Here is a 20,042-nt window from a genome sequence, read left to right on the forward strand (position 1 = left end):
TCTGTTAAAACCAACCGGTCTTTGTTACAACCAAATGGTCTTTGTTAATACAACCAGTATACAATCTAACCATGACCAATATACAACCTGACCATCATAATGATGTCATCACATCACGTTTTGCCTGCTAGTAAGCCTAGTCAGTTTAGCAGCTAAATTATCAGCTTATCAAATAAAGCATTAAGAGAGAAACCAATAAGCAGCACAAACTGAAACTAACCATGTCTTAAGTCTTCAATCCTCTATTAGGTTATAATGAATTTGAATGATTAGTATTTTTTCTGATCAGGTTGTCTATTGGGTACACCTCTTGGACATCACAACTTTTGTCAAAATAAAATGGGGACCCAGATCAACTCCAGTATTTGTTTGAACCATGATTTACAACTGATTGCATGGGAAGCATGGATTTGTGTTATATGTTTTGTTTGCCAGTGATGGAACCAACAGATGTTGGTTGCATTCCAGTGCAGGCACCCCTGAGGCTTTCTGATGCATGCACCTTGACTGGCTTTCATGACATCCAGTACATTTATCCTAGCTCCCTCCTAAACCCTCTACAATAGAGAAGCTTCCTCCTGGTCCCTCGCTGGAAAAACAAATCAAGAAGCCCTGATTTCTGTCTTCACTACTAGCTTGAATGCTTCAATAGTGATCTCAGAAGGGAAACAAAACTACACTACATTTGACTGTGTCTTTGCCTCTCTCTACAAACAGTTATCAGTCAGAGGGTAAAGAAAAAGGGAAGGCATGGGGTTGGCTTCAAGGCATCTCTTTCCAAAGATGTTGATGTTTCTTTGGGATTTTTGGACATGGACTCAAGTTTGGCAGGAAACAAGGTGATGCATGACTTGTTCCCTTAGAAGTCGCCTTTGATGATCCAAGTCCAACTCTGGAAAAACGTTAATACTTTTCTCTTGTTGTGCATTTAAACTTTTAGCCAGGCTGACGAAACTGAGAGTACAATGAATCTTTCAAGGTGTCCTCAGCTCTCTGTGCTGACTTTTGGTTTCACTTGAAAAAGAGCATTGTTTTCTGTATGTGAGATGGGACTGAGGTGCATACAAAAGAAGCTAGAATTTCTATGAAGAGGGAAAATAAAGGGAATGCTTGTTCTTGGTCAGTGATCTCTTCTGCTGTTGTGAGGTATGTAAGTGTCAGGGGTCAGGGGTTGTGACCTTCTGTAAAGTTTATCAGTGATGGTTCATTAGCCGTACTACAAAGGACAGGAAGTGAGACAAGTGCAAACAAACACAGACATAGCTTAAGGTTACAACACCATTTTGAGTTCAGTATGACAACCTTTGAAGATACTTTTGTAATGACACTGCTCACTTTTGAATAAGTTACATTTCTTCATGGAAAAGTATATAGAGACATGCAACTTTCTCCTTAAATACCTGAATTTCTGTTGTGTTTTTTGTGTGGTCACTTGTTTTATTTAATGTGTTGTATATGGGTACAGTGGCAATTTGCCCTTATTGATTTATTTTACGTTTCAATATAAAAACAACATTTTATAAAATAATTCCTTACTATGTTGCACAATTCTGTATGAATGCATAGCTTTCCACCTCATACTTTCTGTTTATATGGTAACCGTTAACAACATATAACAATATCATTTACTAAACAAATAAATCAAAGTGTCACCACGTAGGAATTTTCACTTGCCTTTATTTATAAAGGACATGCATTTCACTTGTTTACTTTGTAAAAAGCAGCCATGTATTCTTCACATTATATTACTTACTTCATATTCTGTTGTATTGTCTGATTCATTCTGTTGTCTGATCTAGGGTCAGATTGTGCTTTTGATCCAATTTCTTTACATTACTGAAATAGGTCTGACAGGGTTTAAACCAAAAACCCATTGATAGCTTACGGCAAGAAGTACTTGTAATAAAGGCCATCCTAAAACAATCAAGTAACTTGCAGTTCACTGTTCACCTTGTGCTGTTGCACACAGTTAGAGATATTCACAGATGAAAAATAAATACGGAAATAAATATGTTTATACTGTATGTACTGGCTGGAAGGAAGATTTAAGTGTTTGACTTGACTTCGGTGAGCTATTTACAGAATCCCCATACTGTGTAATATGTCATAGAAAGCACCATTTGCTTCAATAGATTTACTCATTTGCTCATTTGGTAAACATCAAACTGCCCCTTTCCACAGCAAGGAATGGGAGACTCCATCATGTCTAAATAGAAGGCGGGACTATGAGAGGAAATCAGATGCAGTTAATTGATGGGGGACCTTTTTTCCCCCTTCACTGGTGTAGTAGTTTGTGTTCTACTCGGCTTTCTTGGACTTCCTTTTGCGGGTGCCTTCGCCGAGCTCCTCCTTGGTTTTGACTGGTGAGACGGGGGCGACAGGGGCTGGGGCAAGGGTGGCGTGGTGCTCCTCCTCACCACCTCCAAGAGGGGAGCCAAAGAGCAAGTGGCACACCCAAGACTCGATGAGGATGAAGGGAGAGCCGTGAGAGTGGCGGGCGGTCAAGATCACCTAAGAAAATTACAAATCATCAGTGTGAAAATATTTGCTTAGTTTGCGTAATTTCTTGTTGAGACAACCAAATAACCATAGTTTATGATTACTATCAATTGTGTTTATTTGCTAATACTAATAGTAAATAATAGGATGTCAGAGGTAAGTATACTGAACAAAAATATAAACGCAACATGTAAAGTGTTGGTCTCATGTTTCATGAGCTGAAATAAAATATACCAGAAATTCTCCATATGCACAAAAAGTTTATTTCTCTCAAAGTTTGTGCACAAATTTGTTTATTTGTTTGTTTGTTCTCATTTGCCAAGATAATACTGACAGGTGTAGCATATCAAGAAGGTGATTAAACAGCATGATCATTACACAGGTGCACCTTGTGCTAGGGACAATAATAGACCACTCTAAAATGTGCAACCAACTGGTCTTTGGTACAACCAACTGGTCTCTGTTACAACCAACTGGTCTCTGGAACAAACCAACTTGTCTCTGGTACAACCAACTGGCCTCTGGTACAACCAACTGGTCTCTGGTACAACCAACTGGTCTCTGGTACAAATGTCACGACTTCCGCTGAAGTCGCCCCCTCTCTTTGTTCGAGCGGTGTTCGGCGGTCGACGGCACTGATCTTCTAGCCATCACTGATCCATTTTTCATTTTCCATTGGTTTTGTCTTGTCTTCCATCACACCTGGTTCCAATCCCATCAATTACATGTTGTGTATTTAACCCTCTGTTTCCCCTCATGTTCTTGTTGGTGATTGTTTGATTGTATGTTTGTGCAAGTTATGTGTTGGTGCGCGATTATTATGTTTTTTGCGCGATTACTTTGATTATTTTATATATTTTGGTTTTTGGAGTTTTGTTAACTTTTATTAAACAACTCTGTTTATACCAAGTTCGTTCTCCTGCGCCTGACTTCCCTGCCACCAACACGCACCAATTACAACAACCAACTGGTCTCTGTTACCCTTCTATGGAGTCAGCAGGAGAATGTACCCCGGCCATGGAGGTGGAAGAGCGCTTCCAGGAGCATGCAGTAATACTTTACCATCTTGGTGCCACCATGGACAGCGTTGTCCAGACAATGGACCGCTGGGAGAGACAGGGAGTTCTTCCAGCGCCTCCACCAGCACAACCGGGGTCTCCCCTGAGCGCCCCTTTCCCGCCTGAACCCAGTGGGATCTGTCTCTCCTTGCCACAGGAGTACGAAGGGAGTGCTGCCAACTGCCAGGGGTTCCTCCTTCAATTAAACCTCTATCTGGCCACGGTCCACCCAGCTCCATCGGACCGTGAGAGGGTGTCCGCCCTTGTCTCGTGCCTCACCGGGAAAGCCCTGGAGTGGGCTAACGCCGTGTGGAGATGCGGCGTTGGACCAGTTTGAGGAGTTCACCCTCCATTTCCGGGCAGTCTTCGACCACCCACCTGAGGGTAGAGCAGCGGGTGAGTGCCTCTATTCTCTGAGGCAGGAGGAGCCTGGCTGCCGGCGCGGAATGGAACAACAGGGCCCTGATCGATCATCACCGCTGCAGTCTACGTGAGGATGTCCGTCGGGAGCCTCAGATAGTCGACCATTAGGGTCAGGGTTGATTAGGGAGGTTACCGCTCCTTTGGGCATGGTGATGCGGAGAGAATTAGTCTCTTCCTTATTGACTCTCCTGCGTTTCCCGTGGTGCTGGGCTAGTGCCTGGTTAGCTTGTCCCACTCTTCCTTGGCCGCAGAGGGCTCTCACGGGGTGGTCGCAAGAGCACTCAGGTCGGTGTTTAAGGGTTTCCGTTGGTGCACCTAAGGTGGAGAATCCAGACCAGGTCTCCACCGTGCGCATTCCCCCTGAAAATGCCGATTTGGCTCTCGCCTTCTCTAAAAAGAAGGCGACACAATTACCACCTCATCGACGGGGCGATTGTGCGATAGATCTCCTGGTAGACGCTGCACTTCCCAGGAGTCACATGTATCCCCTCTCACAGGTGGAGACAGAGGCTATGGAAACATATGTCACTGAATCCCTGCGTCAGGGGTACATTCGGTCCTCCACTTCACCCGCCTCCTTTCTTTTTTGTTAAGAAGGAGGGAGGTCTGCGTCCGTGTATTGACTACCGGGGTTTAAATCAGATCACTGTGAGGTATAGTTAACCACTACCGCTCATAGCCACAGCGATAGAGTCAATGCACGGGGCACGCTTCTTCACCAAACTAGATCTCAGGAGCGCTTACAACCTGGTGCGTATCTGAGAGAGAGACGAGTGGAAGACGGCTTTCAGCACCACCTCTGGGCACTATGAGTACCTCGCCATGCCGTACAGGTTGATGAATGAGCCATCAGTCTTCCAAGCTTTTGTAGACAAGATTTTCAGGGACTTGCACAGGCAGGGTGTAGTGGTGTATATTGATGACATTTTGATATACTCCGCTACACGCGCCGAGCATGTGTCCCTAGTGCGCAGAGTGCTTGGTCGCCTGTTGGAGCATGACCTGTACATCAAGGCTGAGAAATGCCTGTTCTTCCAACAGTCCGTCTCCTTCCTAGGGTATCGCATTTCCACATCAGGGGTGGAGATGGAGAGTGACCTCATTGCAGTCGTGCGTAATTGGCTGACTCCCACCACGATAAAGGAGGTGCAGTGATTCTTAGGGTTTTCCAACTACTACCGGAGGTTTATCTGGGGTTTTGGTCAGGTAGCGGCTCCCATTACTTCACTGCTGAAGGGGGGTCCGGTGCGCTTGCAGTGGACAGCTGAGGCGGACAGGGCTTTCAGTCACCTGAGAGCTCTGTTTACCTCGGTTCCTGTGTTGGCCCATCCGGATCCCTCTTTGCCGTTCATAGTGGAGGTGGACTCGTCCGAGGCTGGGATAGGAGCTGTGCTCTCTCAGTGCTCGGGTACGCCACCGAAGCTCCGCCCTTGTGCCTTCTTCTCGAGGAGGCTTAGCCCGGCGGAGCGAAACTATGACGTGGGGGACCTGGAGTTGTTGGCTGTCGTCAAGGTCTTGAAGGCGTGGAGACATTGGCTTGAGGGGGCTAAACACCCTTTTCTCATCTGGACTGACCACTGCAATCTGGAGTACATCCAGGCGACGAGGAGACTGAACCCTCGCCAGGCAAGGTGGGCAATGTTTTTCACCTGTTTTGTGTTTACCCTTTCTTACAGACCAGGCTCTCAGAATGTTAAGGCAGACGCATTGTGTATGACACAGAGGAGCGGCCCATGAATCCCACTCCCATACTCCCCGCCTCTTGCTTGGTGGCGCCGGTAGTGTGGGATCTGGACGCGGACATGGAGCGGGTCGTCACGTGCAGAGCATGCTCCCCCTCAGTGTCTAGCTGGGCACCTCTACGTTCCGTCTGGTGTCCTCGACCGGCTGATCTATTGGGCCCACACGTCACCCTCCTCTGGTCATCCTAGGATCGGCCGGACGGTGCGCTGTCTAAGTGGGAAGTACTGATGGCCCACTTTGGCTAAGGATGTGAGGGTTTATGTTTCCTCCTGCTCGGTGTGCGCCCAGTGTAAGGCTCCTAGGTACCTGCCCAGAGGTAAGCTACAACCCTTACCCGTTCCACAATTGCCGTGGTCGCACCTGTCGGTGGATTTCATAACCGATCTTCCACCTTCACAGGGTAACACCACGATCCTGGTCGTTGTGGATAGTTTTCTAAGTCCTGTCGTCTCCTCCCTTTGCCCGGACTCCCTACGGCCCTACAGACTGCGGAGGCCCTGTTTATTCACGTCTTCCGGCACTACGGGGTGCCTGAGGAAATAGTGTCTGATCGGGGTCTCCAGTTCACGTTGAGGGTCTGGAGGGCGTTCAAGGATGTCTGGGGGTCTCGGTCAGCCTTACCTCAGGTTTTCACCCCGAGAGTAACATATTGGGGCTCCCGAGTGGCGCAGCGGTCTAAGGCACTGCATCTCAGTGTAAGAGGCGTCACTACAGTCCCTGGTTCGAATCCAGGCTGTATCACATCCGGCTGTGATTGGGAGTCCCATAGGGCGGCGCACAATTGGCCCAGCGTCGTCCGGGGTAGGCCGTCATTGTAAGTAAGAACTTGTTCTTAACTGACTTGCCTAGTTAAGTAAAATATATATTTTGCCTCCAATGTTTATTGAAAACATAACTCCGTTTCCACAATGAATACTTGTTGTCTCTTAAATACATTGTTACAGTTGTTGGTTGGTTGGTTAGCTCTGTCAAAACACCTCAAAATAAGACATGGTATCAAGGGGCTGTATCACAACTGGCCGTTATTGGGCATCCAATAGGGCGGCACCCCATTGGCCCGGCGTCGTCTGGGTTTGGCTGGGGTAGGCCGCCAATGTAAATAAGAATTTGTTCTTAACTGATTTGCCTAGTTAAATAAAGGTGAAATAAAAATGCTATACAAAAATCAAGAACAAGATCAAAGGAGTTGAAACGAGCCACTTATGATTCCCCACATAACAGTTTATTGTCATTGTTGCTATCAGTCTGGCTATCCAGAATCACAACAACACAACGTGCTGACTTCTGCCCCATGGAAGCACACACATAATTTTCGTGACGTCGTCAGTTAACCAATCTATGCAAAGGTACAGTGAAACTGTTCTGGCTTGGTGGCCCAAAGACCTATTAAGACACTGTCACGTTCTGACCATCGTTCGTGTGTGTTTTCCTTGTTTTAGTGTTGGTCAGGACGTGAACTGGGTGGGCATTCTATGTTGGATGTCTTGTTTGTCTATTTCTATGTCCGGCCTGATATGGTTCTCAATCAGAGGCAGGTGTTAGTCATTGTCTCTGATTGGGAACCATATTTAGGTAGCCTGGGTTTCACTGTGTGTTTGTGGGTGATTGTCCTTAGTGTTAGTTTGCACCAGTTTAGGCTGTTTCGGTTTTCATTACGTTTATTATTTTGCACTGTTTGTATTTGGATTCATGTTGCTATAGTCACAATAAACATGGATCGCAATCTACACGCCGCATTTTGGTCCGACTCTCCTTCACACCTAGAAGACCGTTACAGAATCACCCACCACAACAGGACCAAGCGGTGTGGTAATGGGCAAAGGAAAAAGCAGCAGCAGGAGCAGCGCGAGGAGGTATGGACATGGGAGGACGAATTAGACGGTAAAGGACCTTGGGCTCAGCCAGGAGAGTATCGCCGCCCCAAGGAAGAACGGGAGGCGGCGAAAGCGGAGAGGCGTTGGTACGAGGAGGCAGCGCGGCGTCGTGGATGGAAGCCCGGGAGTCAGCCCCAAAAATTTCTTGGGGGGGGGCTAACAGGGAGTATGGCTACGCCAGGTAGGAGACCTGAGCCAACTTCCTGTGGTTACCGGGGGGCTAGAGAGACCGGGCAGGCACCGTGTTATGCTGTGGAGCGCACGGTGTCCCCAGTGCGGGTGCACAGCCCGGTGCGGTACATTCCAGCTCCGCGTATCGGCCGGGCTAGAGTGGGCATCGAGCCAAGTGCCATGAAGCCGGCTCTACGCATCTGGTCTCCAGTGCGTCTCCTTGGGCCGGCTTACATGGCACCAGCCTTGCGCACGGTGTCCCCGGTTCGCCTGCATAGCCCAGTGCGGGCTATTCCACCTCGCCGCACTGGCAGGGCGACCGGGACCATTCAACCGGGTAAGGTTGGACAGGCTCGGTGCTCAAGAGCTCCAGTGCGCCTGCACGGCCCGGTCTATCCGTCACCACCTCCACACCCCAGCCCTCCGGTGGCAGCTCCCCGTACCAGGCTGTCTCTCCGGCCCATCCGTCCAGAGCCTTCCTCCTCTCCAGCGCTGCCGGAGCCTCCCGCCTGTCCGGCGCCTCTGCCGGAGCCTCCCGCCTGTCCGGCGCCTCTGCCGGAGCCTCCCGCCTGTCCGGCGCCTCTGCCGGAGCCTCCCGCCTGTCCGGCGCCTCTGCCGGAGCCTCCCGCCTGTCCGGCGCCTCTGCCGGAGCCTCCCGCCTGTCCGGCGCCTCTGCCGGAGCCTCCCGCCTGTCCGGCGCCTCTGCCGGAGCTTCCCGTCTGCCCGGCGCCTCTGCCGGAGCTTCCCGTCTGCCCGGCGCCTCTGCCGGAGCTTCCCGTCTGCCCGGCGCCATCGGAGCTTCCCGTCTGCCCAACGCCGCCAGTGCCGCCCGTCTGCCCAGCGCCGCCAGTGCCGCCCGTCTGCCCAGCGCCGCCAGTGCCGCCCGTCTGCCCAGCGCCGCCAGTGCCGCCCGTCTGCCCAGCGCCGCCAGTGCCGCCCGTCTGCCCAGCGCCGCCAGTGCCGCCCGTCTGCCCAGTGCCGCCAGCGCCGCCCGTCTGCCCAGCGCCGCCAGCGCCGCCCGTCTGCCAGGAGCCGCCAGCGCCGCCCGTCTGCCAGGGGCCGCCAGTGCCGCCAGTCAGCCAGGGGCCGCCAGTGCCGCCAGTCAGCCAGGGGCCGCCAGTGCCGCCAGTCAGCCAGGGGCCGCCAGTGCCGCCAGTCAGCCAGGGGCCGCCAGTGCCGTCAGTCAGCCCAGCGCCAGCGCCGCCAGTCAACCAGGGGCCGCCAGAGCTGCCAGTCTGCAAGGAGCTACCAGTCTGCAAGGAGCCGCCAGAGCTGCCTGTCTGCAGGATGCCGCCAAAGCTGCTAGTCTGCAAGGAGCCGCCAGAGCTGCTAGTCTGCAAGGAGCCGCCAGAGCTGCCAGTTAGCATGGAGCAGCCAGGGCCGCCAGTCAGCATGGAGCAGCCAGGGCCGCCAGTCAGCATGGAGCAGCCAGGGCCGCCAGTCAGCATGGAGCAGCCAGGGCCGCCAGTCAGCATGGAGCAGCCAGGGCCGCCAGTCAGCATGGAGCAGCCAGTGCTGCCAGTCAGCATGGAGCAGCCAGATCTGCCAGTCGACCAGACTCTTCCAGATCTGCCAGTCGACCAGACTCTTCCAGATCTGCCAGTCGACCAGACTCTTCCAGATCTGCCAGTCGACCAGACTCTTCCAGATCTGCCAGTCGACCAGACTCTTCCAGATCTGCCAGTCGACCAGACTCTTCCAGATCTGCCAGTCGACCAGACTCTTCCAGATCTGCCAGTCGACCAGACTCTTCCAGATCTGCCAGTCGACCAGACTCTTCCAGATCTGCCAGTCGACCAGACTCTTCCAGATCTGCCAGTCGACCAGACTCTTCCAGATCTGCCAGTCGACCAGACTCTTCCAGATCTGCCAGTCGACCAGACTCTTCCAGATCTGCCAGTCGATCAGACTCTTCCAGATCTGCCAGTCGACCAGACTCTTCCAGATCTGCCAGTCGACCAGACTCTTCCAGATCTGCCAGTCGACCAGACTCTTCCAGATCTGCCAGTCGGCCAGGATCTTCCAGATCTGCCAGTCGGCCAGGATCTTCCAGATCTGCCAGTCGGCCAGGATCTGCCAGAACCGCCAGCCGGCCAGGATCTGCCAGAACCGCCAGCCGGCCAGGATCTGCCAGAACCGCCAGCCAGCCAGGATCTGCCGGATCTAACTACCTGCCTGAGCTTCCTCTCAGTGCTGTGCTACCCATCAGTCCCGAGCTACTTCTGTCCCGAGCTGCCCCTCTGTCTCGAGCTGACCCTCTGTCCCGAGCTGTCATTAAGAAGGGTCACCTATCTAGGGACGCTAAGGAGGTGGACTAAAACTGTTATGGAGTGGGGTCCACGTCCAGCGCCAGAGCCGCCACCGCGGACAGATGCCCACCCACACCCTCCCCCATAGGTTTAAGTTGTGCGTCCGGAGTCCGCACCTTGGAGGGGGGGTACTGTCACGTTCTGACCATCGTTCGTGTGTGTTTTCCTTGTTTTAGTGTTGGTCAGGACGTGAACTGGGTGGGCATTCTATGTTGGATGTCTTGTTTGTCTATTTCTATGTCCGGCCTGATATGGTTCTCAATCAGAGGCAGGTGTTAGTCATTGTCTCTGATTGGGAACCATATTTAGGTAGCCTGGGTTTCACTGTGTGTTTGTGGGTGATTGTCCTTAGTGTTAGTTTGCACCAGTTTAGGCTGTTTCGGTTTTCATTACGTTTATTATTTTGCACTGTTTGTATTTGGATTCATGTTGCTATAGTCACAATAAACATGGATCGCAATCTACACGCCGCATTTTGGTCCGACTCTCCTTCACACCTAGAAGACCGTTACAGACACTTTATGTTGGTGTTTCCTTTTCTTGGCAGCTAATGAATCCATGAACTGGAAAATGACAATTATTTTCCAGAAACATTATTGTTATTTCATTTGCACAATTTAAGCATATTTGCCCCAATCCCTGAGTAAAAGTATGATGTTCACTCACTAGTATGGACTTCAGGACCTACCTTGGTAGTAGCCATGAACAGAGTGAAAAGACAGATGAGGGTGCTCTTGGACACGGGAAGTAAGTGTGCCTCCTGAAGTGTAAACAGAATGGCTCCATACAGACTGGCTTTAGTAGGGCTGGAGAGGGAACATTTTATGAAAATAAAGCAAAGTCACAACTTCTCTTGATTAAAAAAACTATCCATTATTATCCATTGGTCAGCTTTAAGAGGGATAGTTCAGCCCAAATTACAAGTGTTTGATATTTTATAGATACCTAGAGAGTCAGTCAATGCATTTGAATGCCTTCAAATCAAGTTGTTGAAATACCTGATACCTTCAGGAGTAATAGATGGAAATATCAATATCAGGTTATTTGCTGTAATAGAAAAAAAAGTTCTTAAAAAACTAGAGCTGGAATAACCTGAGCCGCCCTGAAACAGCTTAGGTTACTAACAACCAGACATCTAAAATAAATCTCTCATGAGAGGAGGCGGCAACACATATCGGCGGCTGACATAAACCACAGAGCTGTAAGGGAAACCAACTCACAATGACATGTTGAGGATTTCATTGGTGTCGGGGCTCCACACACCACGAAGCAGTTGCTCAAAATTGGAAATGAGAGCTACTCCTGACCCTGAGAGGATATAAATAGAAGGTACAAATAATTAGGACAAAGGTCTGTATCTCGCTTCACTGGTCTTATCTTTGTTTTGCCTTCCTCCCTCTGCAAAATGAACACACACAAGGAAAGGCTTACAGGTCGCAGCTGTAGCAATGGGGGGAAGGGCAGTGAGACACCAACCTTTGACGTAGCCGATGATGACCATGATGAGGAAGCCGTTATGGTAGGCATGATGGGCATGGTGCACGCCGGCTGCAATTTTACGAGCACGGACAACCTCCTTTAAGGCTACCAACACAAGCTTTACAGGCAGGAAAGCCACACATTTGTAGAACAGGTTCAGTGGGCAAAAAAATATGAGGTACCTGTTGTTACATTTTAGTGAACAAGAAACAAAAGAGTACATCTTTAATGTTGAGGTGGTGGTTTGGTTACTTAACAATAACATTTTAAAAATAATTTCAAAATATTTTATATCGAATTGAATTTGACCTATTTCAACAATCCTAGGCATATACCGACATCGTTTTTGCAGTTTCTCAAGCAAAAACTAAACCAATGATGAAGATTAGAACATTAACAATTTAAAGATCTTACCAAATAATGGAGGCTAGGAGGATGTGGCTGTTGTATTGAAAATAGTCCAGGGGGCAACCTCCGAGCAAAACGTCTGCTAAGATGTAGCTCGCAAAGCAATAGAGCATGGCACAAAGCCAAGAGGCCACAGGGCTCTTGCGAGCGACCTCCACTGACCCTGCAGAAGAATAACAATTTAGATATTTTCTTCACATGAAGCCAGATTATATATCGGGAACACTCATAGTAACTTTCATAAATAATCCATTATAAATCACTATAAATGTTTATAAACGCTTCATAAATGATTTGAAATGTAATAAATACTCATGATTTGTAATGCTGATAATGCTTACAAATGTTTCTAAATGTTAGTAAAGAAGCACACATTTATTCATAGTTTATCAATTGTTCCTTAATGCTTATTCATGACTGTTTTATGGCTTATCCGCACCGCCAAAGCTGACACTCTCTCCTCTGTTCTCCTCCTTCTAGATCTATCCGATGCTTTCGACACTATGAAGCATCAGATCCTCCTCTCCACCCTCTTAGGGCTGGGCGTCTCAGGCTCTCCACACTCTTGGATTGCAGCCTACCTGGCAGGCCGCTCCTACCAGGTGGCGTGAGGAGGATCAGTGTCTGCACCACGAACTCTCAATACTAGTGTCCCCCAGGGCTCAGTTGTAGGCCCTCTCCTCTATACACCAAGTCATAGCCTCACATGGCCACTCCTATCATTGCTATGCGGATGACATTCAACTATTTTCTTCTCACACCCAGGTGGCGACACGCATCTCTGCGTGCCTGGCAGATATCTCAGCTTGGATGAAAGGCCCACTGCTGAGCCCAGTTAAAGCTATTCTCTGTCCTGGCACATCAATGGTGGAACCAGCTTCCCCCTGAAGCTAGGACAGAAGAGTCCCTGCCCATCTTCTGAAAACATACCTCTTCAAAGAGTATCTTAAATAATCCCACAGCATGTTTTTCTTTTTTTTGTCATTTACAGTAGTGAGTACATACATTTTCCTACTTTTTTTGTACTGGTCCCCTGTGGGAATTAAACCCACAACCCTGGCACTGTAAGCACAATGCTCTACCAACTGAGCTACACAGGACACTCGCTGATAGCTACTTAATTGAGGGAAAATGTACTAACTATGACAGAGATATGTGGTTGTCCCACCTAGCTATCTTAAGATGAATGCACTAACTGTAAGTAGCTCTGGATAACGGCGTCTGCTAAATGACAAAAATGTCAATGTAAATCAAAGTTATTATAAAGTGTTACGGTGTGTGTACTATTATCTTTTGGTTGGTTATTCCTTAGCTCTCATCCCCATGTCACATGTCTACCAACTCCCAACATTGAGTGACTTACTCAAGGACAAAGTTGCAGAGAAGGTCTCTGATCCTTTAACTCATCCATTACTCACTTATTCATTAACTTTACTTATGAGTGTTACTGGTCATGAGGAAAGAGGAATCAACTTGCACTACAATCAAACAAACCAAAAAGTAACTTAAAAAGGCCAAAGATGAAATGAAACATTTATGGATTGTTGCAACATTGTGGAGTAAATCAGGATATGTGAGTCAGAACTGTGAAGATCTAAAAGAACAAATGTGATTCTGGGTGGAGGAGCTATCAGCCTGCTGTTTGACAGAAAACTGATCCCTAGAAATGTGGCCTAAAAATACACATTGCTCTATTTATTTTCCTGCCTCGCAAAGCAACTGGTAGGCTTGACATTAACTTTGACCCTTAACATCCCCAGCCCCCAAACTCATTCATGGGTTTCACCATATAGTGAGAACCAGGGAACCACTTCCAACATGTCTCTCAGAGATTGGTTTACATAGGTCTAGATCTAGGAACTCATTCGTTTTTTTTCAGACCATTACTGGAGATTAACTAACCCATAATTTGGCTAATGTTTGTCCAAAGAGTCAAAGTAGGGAATCAGAGTATTTTTACACAAGTTTTTATAGGCCACTATAATTTACTTAAGACAAAACGGTGTCAATAAGTAAATAATAAAATATTTCAAAGTCATTTATCAACTAACATGTGCAATTCCTCATTCAGTTTACCATTCTGTGTGTGAACAAGGGAGATCCAGAAGGGTGGATTAGTGCTGGGATTTCATGAAACATATTCCTTTCGAGGACAACATAAGTGCTTTTGCCCATATTCTTTGTTTCTAAGAGGCTCGACTGAAAATATTATTGAGTATTGTGGGTTTCACTTCTGACTAATACAATGTCAATGAGGTCTTACAAACATGCACCATTACTAAAGGTCTATGAACAAGCCTGCTCTAAAGCAGAGGATAATTTATGTAGTGTGTAGCCCACTGAAATTCTATTTAAGGACATTCTATTTATTGCATAGGGGCCAAAGCTTTGGTATGCAACGAGTCTCTATCAGATTTCATACAATAGACCCTGTCTGTTTACAGGGTTAAATATTGGGAAATGTGAGGTATTAAAGAAAACTGGGTTAATCTAACTCCTGTTGTGGTTTCTTTATTCTTCCCTCAAGGTATATGCCAAGCTGCTGCTGCAAATGTTATCTATGAGACAAATAATGGGTTAATTAATTTAGCAAAAGTGTATTATGGCTTCCATAGTATGGCTATCAGTTGCCAAAGTATTGCTTGTATAGGTGCATGCATTTATAGGTGTTATACTTTCCAGAGGTTGACAACTCATATTGGTTATAACCTAGTCAATATAGCCATCTATTTCAACGTTGACCTGTGTTATATTCTATAGCCTACATAATTATAAGCTACTCTCAACCTCACAATCATTGTTGAATTTTTGAACGTGCATTTATAGGGATAAAAAAAACTTACCTGGTTCATACTTGAGGTAGAGTATGGACACGATGTAATAAGCAAGATCAAAAACTGGAAACATTCCAATTTTTGAGAAAGTTTGGGCAACATCGCCCAAATTGAGGACTCCCAACACGTCCATGATTTAAAATGTATAACCCTACCGCATGTATTTTATATGATCACTGCGTAACGAGAATGTCAGTTGTCCCGCGACCCGACACTAAGCCCCTCGTCTTCACGAGTAAAAACTGACACTCAAGCCAACCTATTAATATACCTCATCTGCACAGCCTTATAATTTGTTCTCAGCCGGGCGTTTTTTCTAAGCCAACAGGTTTTATATAACTCCATTTAAAGGACTTCCCAAACTCGTCGCTGCTGTTGAAAAATGACAGATAGGCTTTTCTTTTCGAATCCCGAATTTTTTAATCAGATATGCATCGCTATAAATTATTGAATCAAATCTTTGAAGGTCAGCTGGCCTAAGAAAGATATTGACGATGTACTGTAGTGCTCTGCAAATAACACAAAGACAAAGAGAGAGACGAGTGAAAGGACAGACGATGCGCATGACACTATGCGGTTTATTTTACTAGTACACGTTTTTATATAGGCCTAAATCGTGGGTAGCCTAATTTAATTGGCATTGGACCCTGATGTGAAAAATCGGTACTGAATCGTATGGATATGCTTATAGAAACTGTGACAGATTAATATGTGTCTTTCTTTAGAAATACAATTCCACTGACTGGATCTGGTGGCCAACAATAAAGCAATTTGCAATACACAGGCTAAATTATACAACCGGTGGGTCTAATTCTGAATGCTGATTGGTTAAAACCACATTCCAGCCGGTGACTATTTCACAAGTTACCGCTGGGCTAAATCTATGACGTCAAAATGTTGATTCACTCTGTTCCATCTCACTACGCAATCCACTGTCTCGTCAACCCTGGAAATGTATAAACTTGATCTCCACTATAAAAAGCATCTAGATATTATCTCCCATTTCTTTTTTGCAATACATACGCTAAAATTGAATATAATAAATTTATTATATTCATGGAACCTCGGTATTTTAACTGGCCTAATGATGAGAAACGTAGGGTCTATTTAACTGAAAACCTAAAACGTAATTTAATTCCTCGAAGACTCCTCAAGTTTATTGGATGAGGGTGGTGCTTGATTGTTTCCATTCATTCCCCTCTACGTCACATGTGTCAAACTCATTCTACGAAGGGCCGAGTGTCTGCGGGTATTCGCTCCTCCCTTGTACTTGATTGATGAATTAAGGTCTACTAATTAGTAAAGAACTCCCCTCACCTGGTCTAGGTCTTAAATGAAAGAAGAAAAAAAACCTAGGCCCTCCATGGAATGAGTTTGACACCCCTGCCCAACGTGATTGATCATATTTCTAATGTGGCTTTCTCTTCAAAACGTTTTCTCTACTGAACATAACCCAGGATTTCCCTTCAGCCTTTTGACACTATTTTGATGACGTTTACGGAAGTTATAGCGCCTCTGATGTGGACAAAATGATCGGGGATCTCTTGATATTCGGGTAATGTTCTCCTTTTTAAATTGTGTTATTGAAACAAATCAACGACTTAATGAAAATATGAATGCTATTTAAAAAAATAGGTCATGTGATATTAAGCAATAGTGGTATTTTGTTTCAACCAGCCAGTGTGTAGTTTGATTGTTGTTCTTAGCAAGCTAACGCTTAGCAGGCGTAAAAGAAAGCTAACTACTACCAGCTACGCCTGTGTGGCTGAGCAAGCCTAGTTAGTTATTTTCTTTGCCAGCTCACTAATGTTAGCTAGCTACAGTAGCCCAGTTTAGACTTGCTTCGTGACAAAGTTGGAGTTCTGTGGCATGGCATGTGCTTCATTAGAAGTGATCATTTCTAATTGTCTGTGTCCTCCTTTTTAGGACCTTACTCATGAATGCTGGTGCTGTGTTAAACTTCAAACTGTGAGTATGATACAATTTGAGTCTTACCCTGAAGACGTTGTGCATGTGTAACCGGTACTGTAGCTCTGCGCTGTGTGTGATTGATTGAGACTAAAGACGTTGACTTCAGAGATCAGTTTGTTTTATTGTATCAGAGTTCTCTATCCTGCATCCAAAATAAAATGCAAAACATTTGTAGAGCATAAATAGGTCCTGCCAATCGTCGCCTCTCTCGCTCTCCTAGTGCATCAAAATTATTTTAAAATAGAAAAGTGAATACAGCCTCTCCTTGTAATGTATCAACACAATATACATTTGACATATGTGGTTTTATCTAACTGCATCCAAAAGAAGACAAAACATTTGTAGAGCACAAATACGTTCTGCCAATCGTCGCCTCTCTGTACAACAGACGGACAATACAAAGGACTGGGACCTTGCCATCGTTCACACATACAATACCTTAGCTAGCTAGTAACCACATGTTAAATTCAGAATGTTAATATCATCCTAAAAAGTACAATTACATCTTGACAATACCATCCACTTATGAGTAAACTATACATCATTATTCATGAACAAAACACTGACTTTGTGCCTAATCTAACTTTTTTTCTGAAAATGACAGAAAAAGCATACCTACCTCTCCTAGTGCATCAGTTATTTGAGCACGAGCACACAGGGCAAAACATAAGTATGCGCTCTCCTAATTCCCCAGGATGCAGGAATGCGTAATAACAAATCAACATGCTATATTAATATATGAACCTGGTGAAATTCAAAGTATTATAACAACTGATACACTGGTAACAGACAATATTGCTCAACCACGTATTTTTACTAGCTCATCAATACAAGACAAACAACACTGTCCTCTATTACAGAAAGAGAAAGGAGACACATGGAGGATTTGGAGATGAACCTCGTGGACCAACTACAGGTGTGTAATACATGACAGTGTATTAAAAACCTCACCCGTGAGAACTTCACAGGGTAACTATCCATGAAAAAGTACGGACACTTAAGTGGTCTGCATTGAGAGAGATAACATTAGGCTGCAGGCAGCTATGGCTGTTTCTGCATTGTTTGTATACCTTCCCCTCTGCCTTTGAGTCAGACTGAAGCATGATTGGTATGCTGCATTGCATGATGGACAGAAGCCCAATATTGGACTAAAGGAGCCTAACCTTAATCCTTATAGTTCTAGGAGTTTACATGTTCTCTTTGAGGCGAATTGTCTCTGGCAACCAAAACATCCACATACTCCATCTAAATGTGAATTGATTCTCAATTGCTGTACGGTTCTAGAAACATAAAACGCTCTACTTTCATATCACATCAAATCAAAACGCAAAATATACTTGCTGTACACTGATTTAACAGTTGCATCCAACAGTATTTTTCAGTGACAACATGTTTGTGGTGTCAGTCTTCCGTTTACACACAGGTGTTCGGCGACGCAGATAGCTAATTAGCACAGGTAGTCGACTCTCTTCTGTCTGTTTTCCTTTAACAAGCGATGTAAAATGGGAATATGGTCATGTGGGAACTCTAACCCTTTTAAAGGTGTGTGTGATAATTTACCTTTTTTGGGGAAAATTATTTCTTGCTGATATGAAAGGTAAGTTCCTTTCCAAAACCGTACTGCAAGCGATGTGTGTTTAACGTTTAGAGCAAGCGTCGGGACTCTTAACAAAACTCCCCCAGCCAGAAGATACTAAGATACTATCATTAATAGGCAATAAAGGTAGTTAGCATCTATAAACAGGCTAGATGGACCAATAAAACACAACGAAGGGCTGAAATTATGTCATGGCGTATTTGTTTTAGGTGACAACATCAGGGAGTTCCTCCTGAGTCTACGTTACTTCCGGATCTTCATTGCCTTATGGAACATCTTCATGATGTTTTGCATGATTCTGTAAGTATCTGCCATCTTATAGAGGCTAATCTACTTAAGCAATAAGGCCCGAGGGGGTGTGGTGTATATGGCCAATATACCACGGCTAAGTGTTCTTCTTACGCACAATTGGCCATATGCCACAATCCCCTGAGGTGCCTTATTGCTATTATAAACTGGTTACCAATGTAATTACAAGAGTAAAAATAATGTTTTGTCATACCTGTGGTATATGGTCTGATATACCACAGTTTTCAGCCAATCTGCATTCAGGGCTCAAACCACTCAGTTTATAATAGTAATGTTCACACTGAGGTGCTTCTGTGCCTCAAAAGGTATACTCCTTATTGACTATAATGTATTTATTGCCCATATCTATTACACTTACAGATTGTTTGGATCATGATCAACTTCCTTGTTGGATTGGGGACCCCTGCTGAAAAATTAAACAAATATTAAATATTTTTCGAGTTGATACTTTGATGGGTTGCTCTTGTGTCAGATCCTGTGACCATTCTGTGCATTTACCTTGTATTAATATATCTCAATGTCTTGCCTGTAATTTTCAGTAAGCAGATTATTCTGCACAATAACACTTACTACTACATGTATAAGTTAGTTAAAACACATTTGTACATGTTATATTTGGACCTCCATGTTTATTCAACTGTGAATATACGAAACATTTGACTCTTGGCTGTTCTCTTCATAATTTTCTGTTCCTTTCAGGCTTTTACTATCTTATTTGGGTTGCTGACCTGTTATAGTCCTCATTTTCTTCTAAAACTTGTGAATACAATGAGAAAATATGTAAATCTCCAACCATTTTAGACATGTTTGATGTGTTTCTTACATAGGCCTTCTGATGTTACCAGCAGTCAGACTTCAATTCATCGTTGTGTACTTTTGTCACATCTATAACCTATTTCTGTATAATAAACCTTTACTCTGAAATGCACCTGGTGTTTTCAGCATACCTTTTTTCCTTTTCTATTCCGATATTTGAGTAGTGTTTCAGTGATTCTCGACCTTAGTTGGTTGCTGTACTTAATCGTGAATTTAACACTCACTCACCTGTGTAAGCATGTAAAACATTTGTGTATTAAGTCTTCATTCAATTAAATTAGCAGGCCTATATAGGCTACAGTTTCGACATTTATCAGAATGTATTTTTTTGGGCTCTACTGTTCATACTAAATGTATTGAATTGAGACTACATAATGTTTAGTCTAAGACTAGATGCCCTCCCATGGCTACGCCCCTGCCCAGTCATGTGGAATGCATAGATTGGGGCCTAATGCATTTATTTCAATTGACTGATTTCCATATGATCTGTAATTCCGTAAAATCGTCAATTGTTTACGTTACTGTTCAGTATACATACAGAATAATAAGAA

At 45.4% G+C, this 20,042-nt stretch overlaps 2 protein-coding genes across 2 annotated transcripts; one reads left to right on the forward strand and one right to left on the reverse strand.

Annotated features, from left to right (window-relative positions):
- Positions 1-1,660: 1,660 nt before the first annotated feature.
- LOC110494221 (trimeric intracellular cation channel type A) lies at positions 1,661-15,284 on the reverse strand. Its single transcript, XM_021569135.2, has 6 exons — positions 14,808-15,284; positions 11,971-12,127; positions 11,554-11,738; positions 11,298-11,385; positions 10,766-10,883; positions 1,661-2,511 (listed from the first exon to the last, which is right to left on the reverse strand). Exons 1-6 carry the CDS (start codon positions 14,929-14,931, stop codon positions 2,299-2,301), a joined length of 885 nt encoding a protein of 294 aa, XP_021424810.1. The 5' UTR covers positions 14,932-15,284; the 3' UTR covers positions 1,661-2,298.
- An 831-nt stretch (positions 15,285-16,115) lies between these two features.
- smim7 (small integral membrane protein 7) lies at positions 16,116-19,604 on the forward strand. Its single transcript, XM_021569453.2, has 5 exons — positions 16,116-16,353; positions 16,725-16,766; positions 17,630-17,685; positions 18,576-18,666; positions 19,036-19,604. Exons 1-5 carry the CDS (start codon positions 16,328-16,330, stop codon positions 19,049-19,051), a joined length of 231 nt encoding a protein of 76 aa, XP_021425128.1. The 5' UTR covers positions 16,116-16,327; the 3' UTR covers positions 19,052-19,604.
- Positions 19,605-20,042: the final 438 nt, after the last annotated feature.

Source organism: Oncorhynchus mykiss, chromosome 1, assembly GCF_013265735.2.
Source record: "Oncorhynchus mykiss isolate Arlee chromosome 1, USDA_OmykA_1.1, whole genome shotgun sequence".
Taxonomy (NCBI): Eukaryota; Metazoa; Chordata; class Actinopteri; order Salmoniformes; family Salmonidae; genus Oncorhynchus; species Oncorhynchus mykiss.

Excerpts from the sequence above, each read along its gene's own strand:
- smim7 (XM_021569453.2), top strand. The coding sequence starts at position 16,328 with ATGATCGGGGATCTCTTGATATTCGG. Across the intron at positions 16,354-16,724 it reads GGGGATCTCTTGATATTCGG|GACCTTACTCATGAATGCTG; the intron begins GTAATGTTCTCC and ends CCTCCTTTTTAG. Across the intron at positions 16,767-17,629 it reads GCTGTGTTAAACTTCAAACT|AAAGAGAAAGGAGACACATG; the intron begins GTGAGTATGATA and ends CCTCTATTACAG.
- LOC110494221 (XM_021569135.2), bottom strand. The coding sequence starts at position 14,931 with ATGGACGTGTTGGGAGTCCTCAATTTGGGCGATGTTGCCCAAACTTTC. Across the intron at positions 11,386-11,553 it reads CATCATCGGCTACGTCAAAG|GGTCAGGAGTAGCTCTCATT; the intron begins GTTGGTGTCTCA and ends ATATCCTCTCAG. Across the intron at positions 2,512-10,765 it reads TGTTCATGGCTACTACCAAG|GTGATCTTGACCGCCCGCCA; the intron begins GTAGGTCCTGAA and ends TAATTTTCTTAG.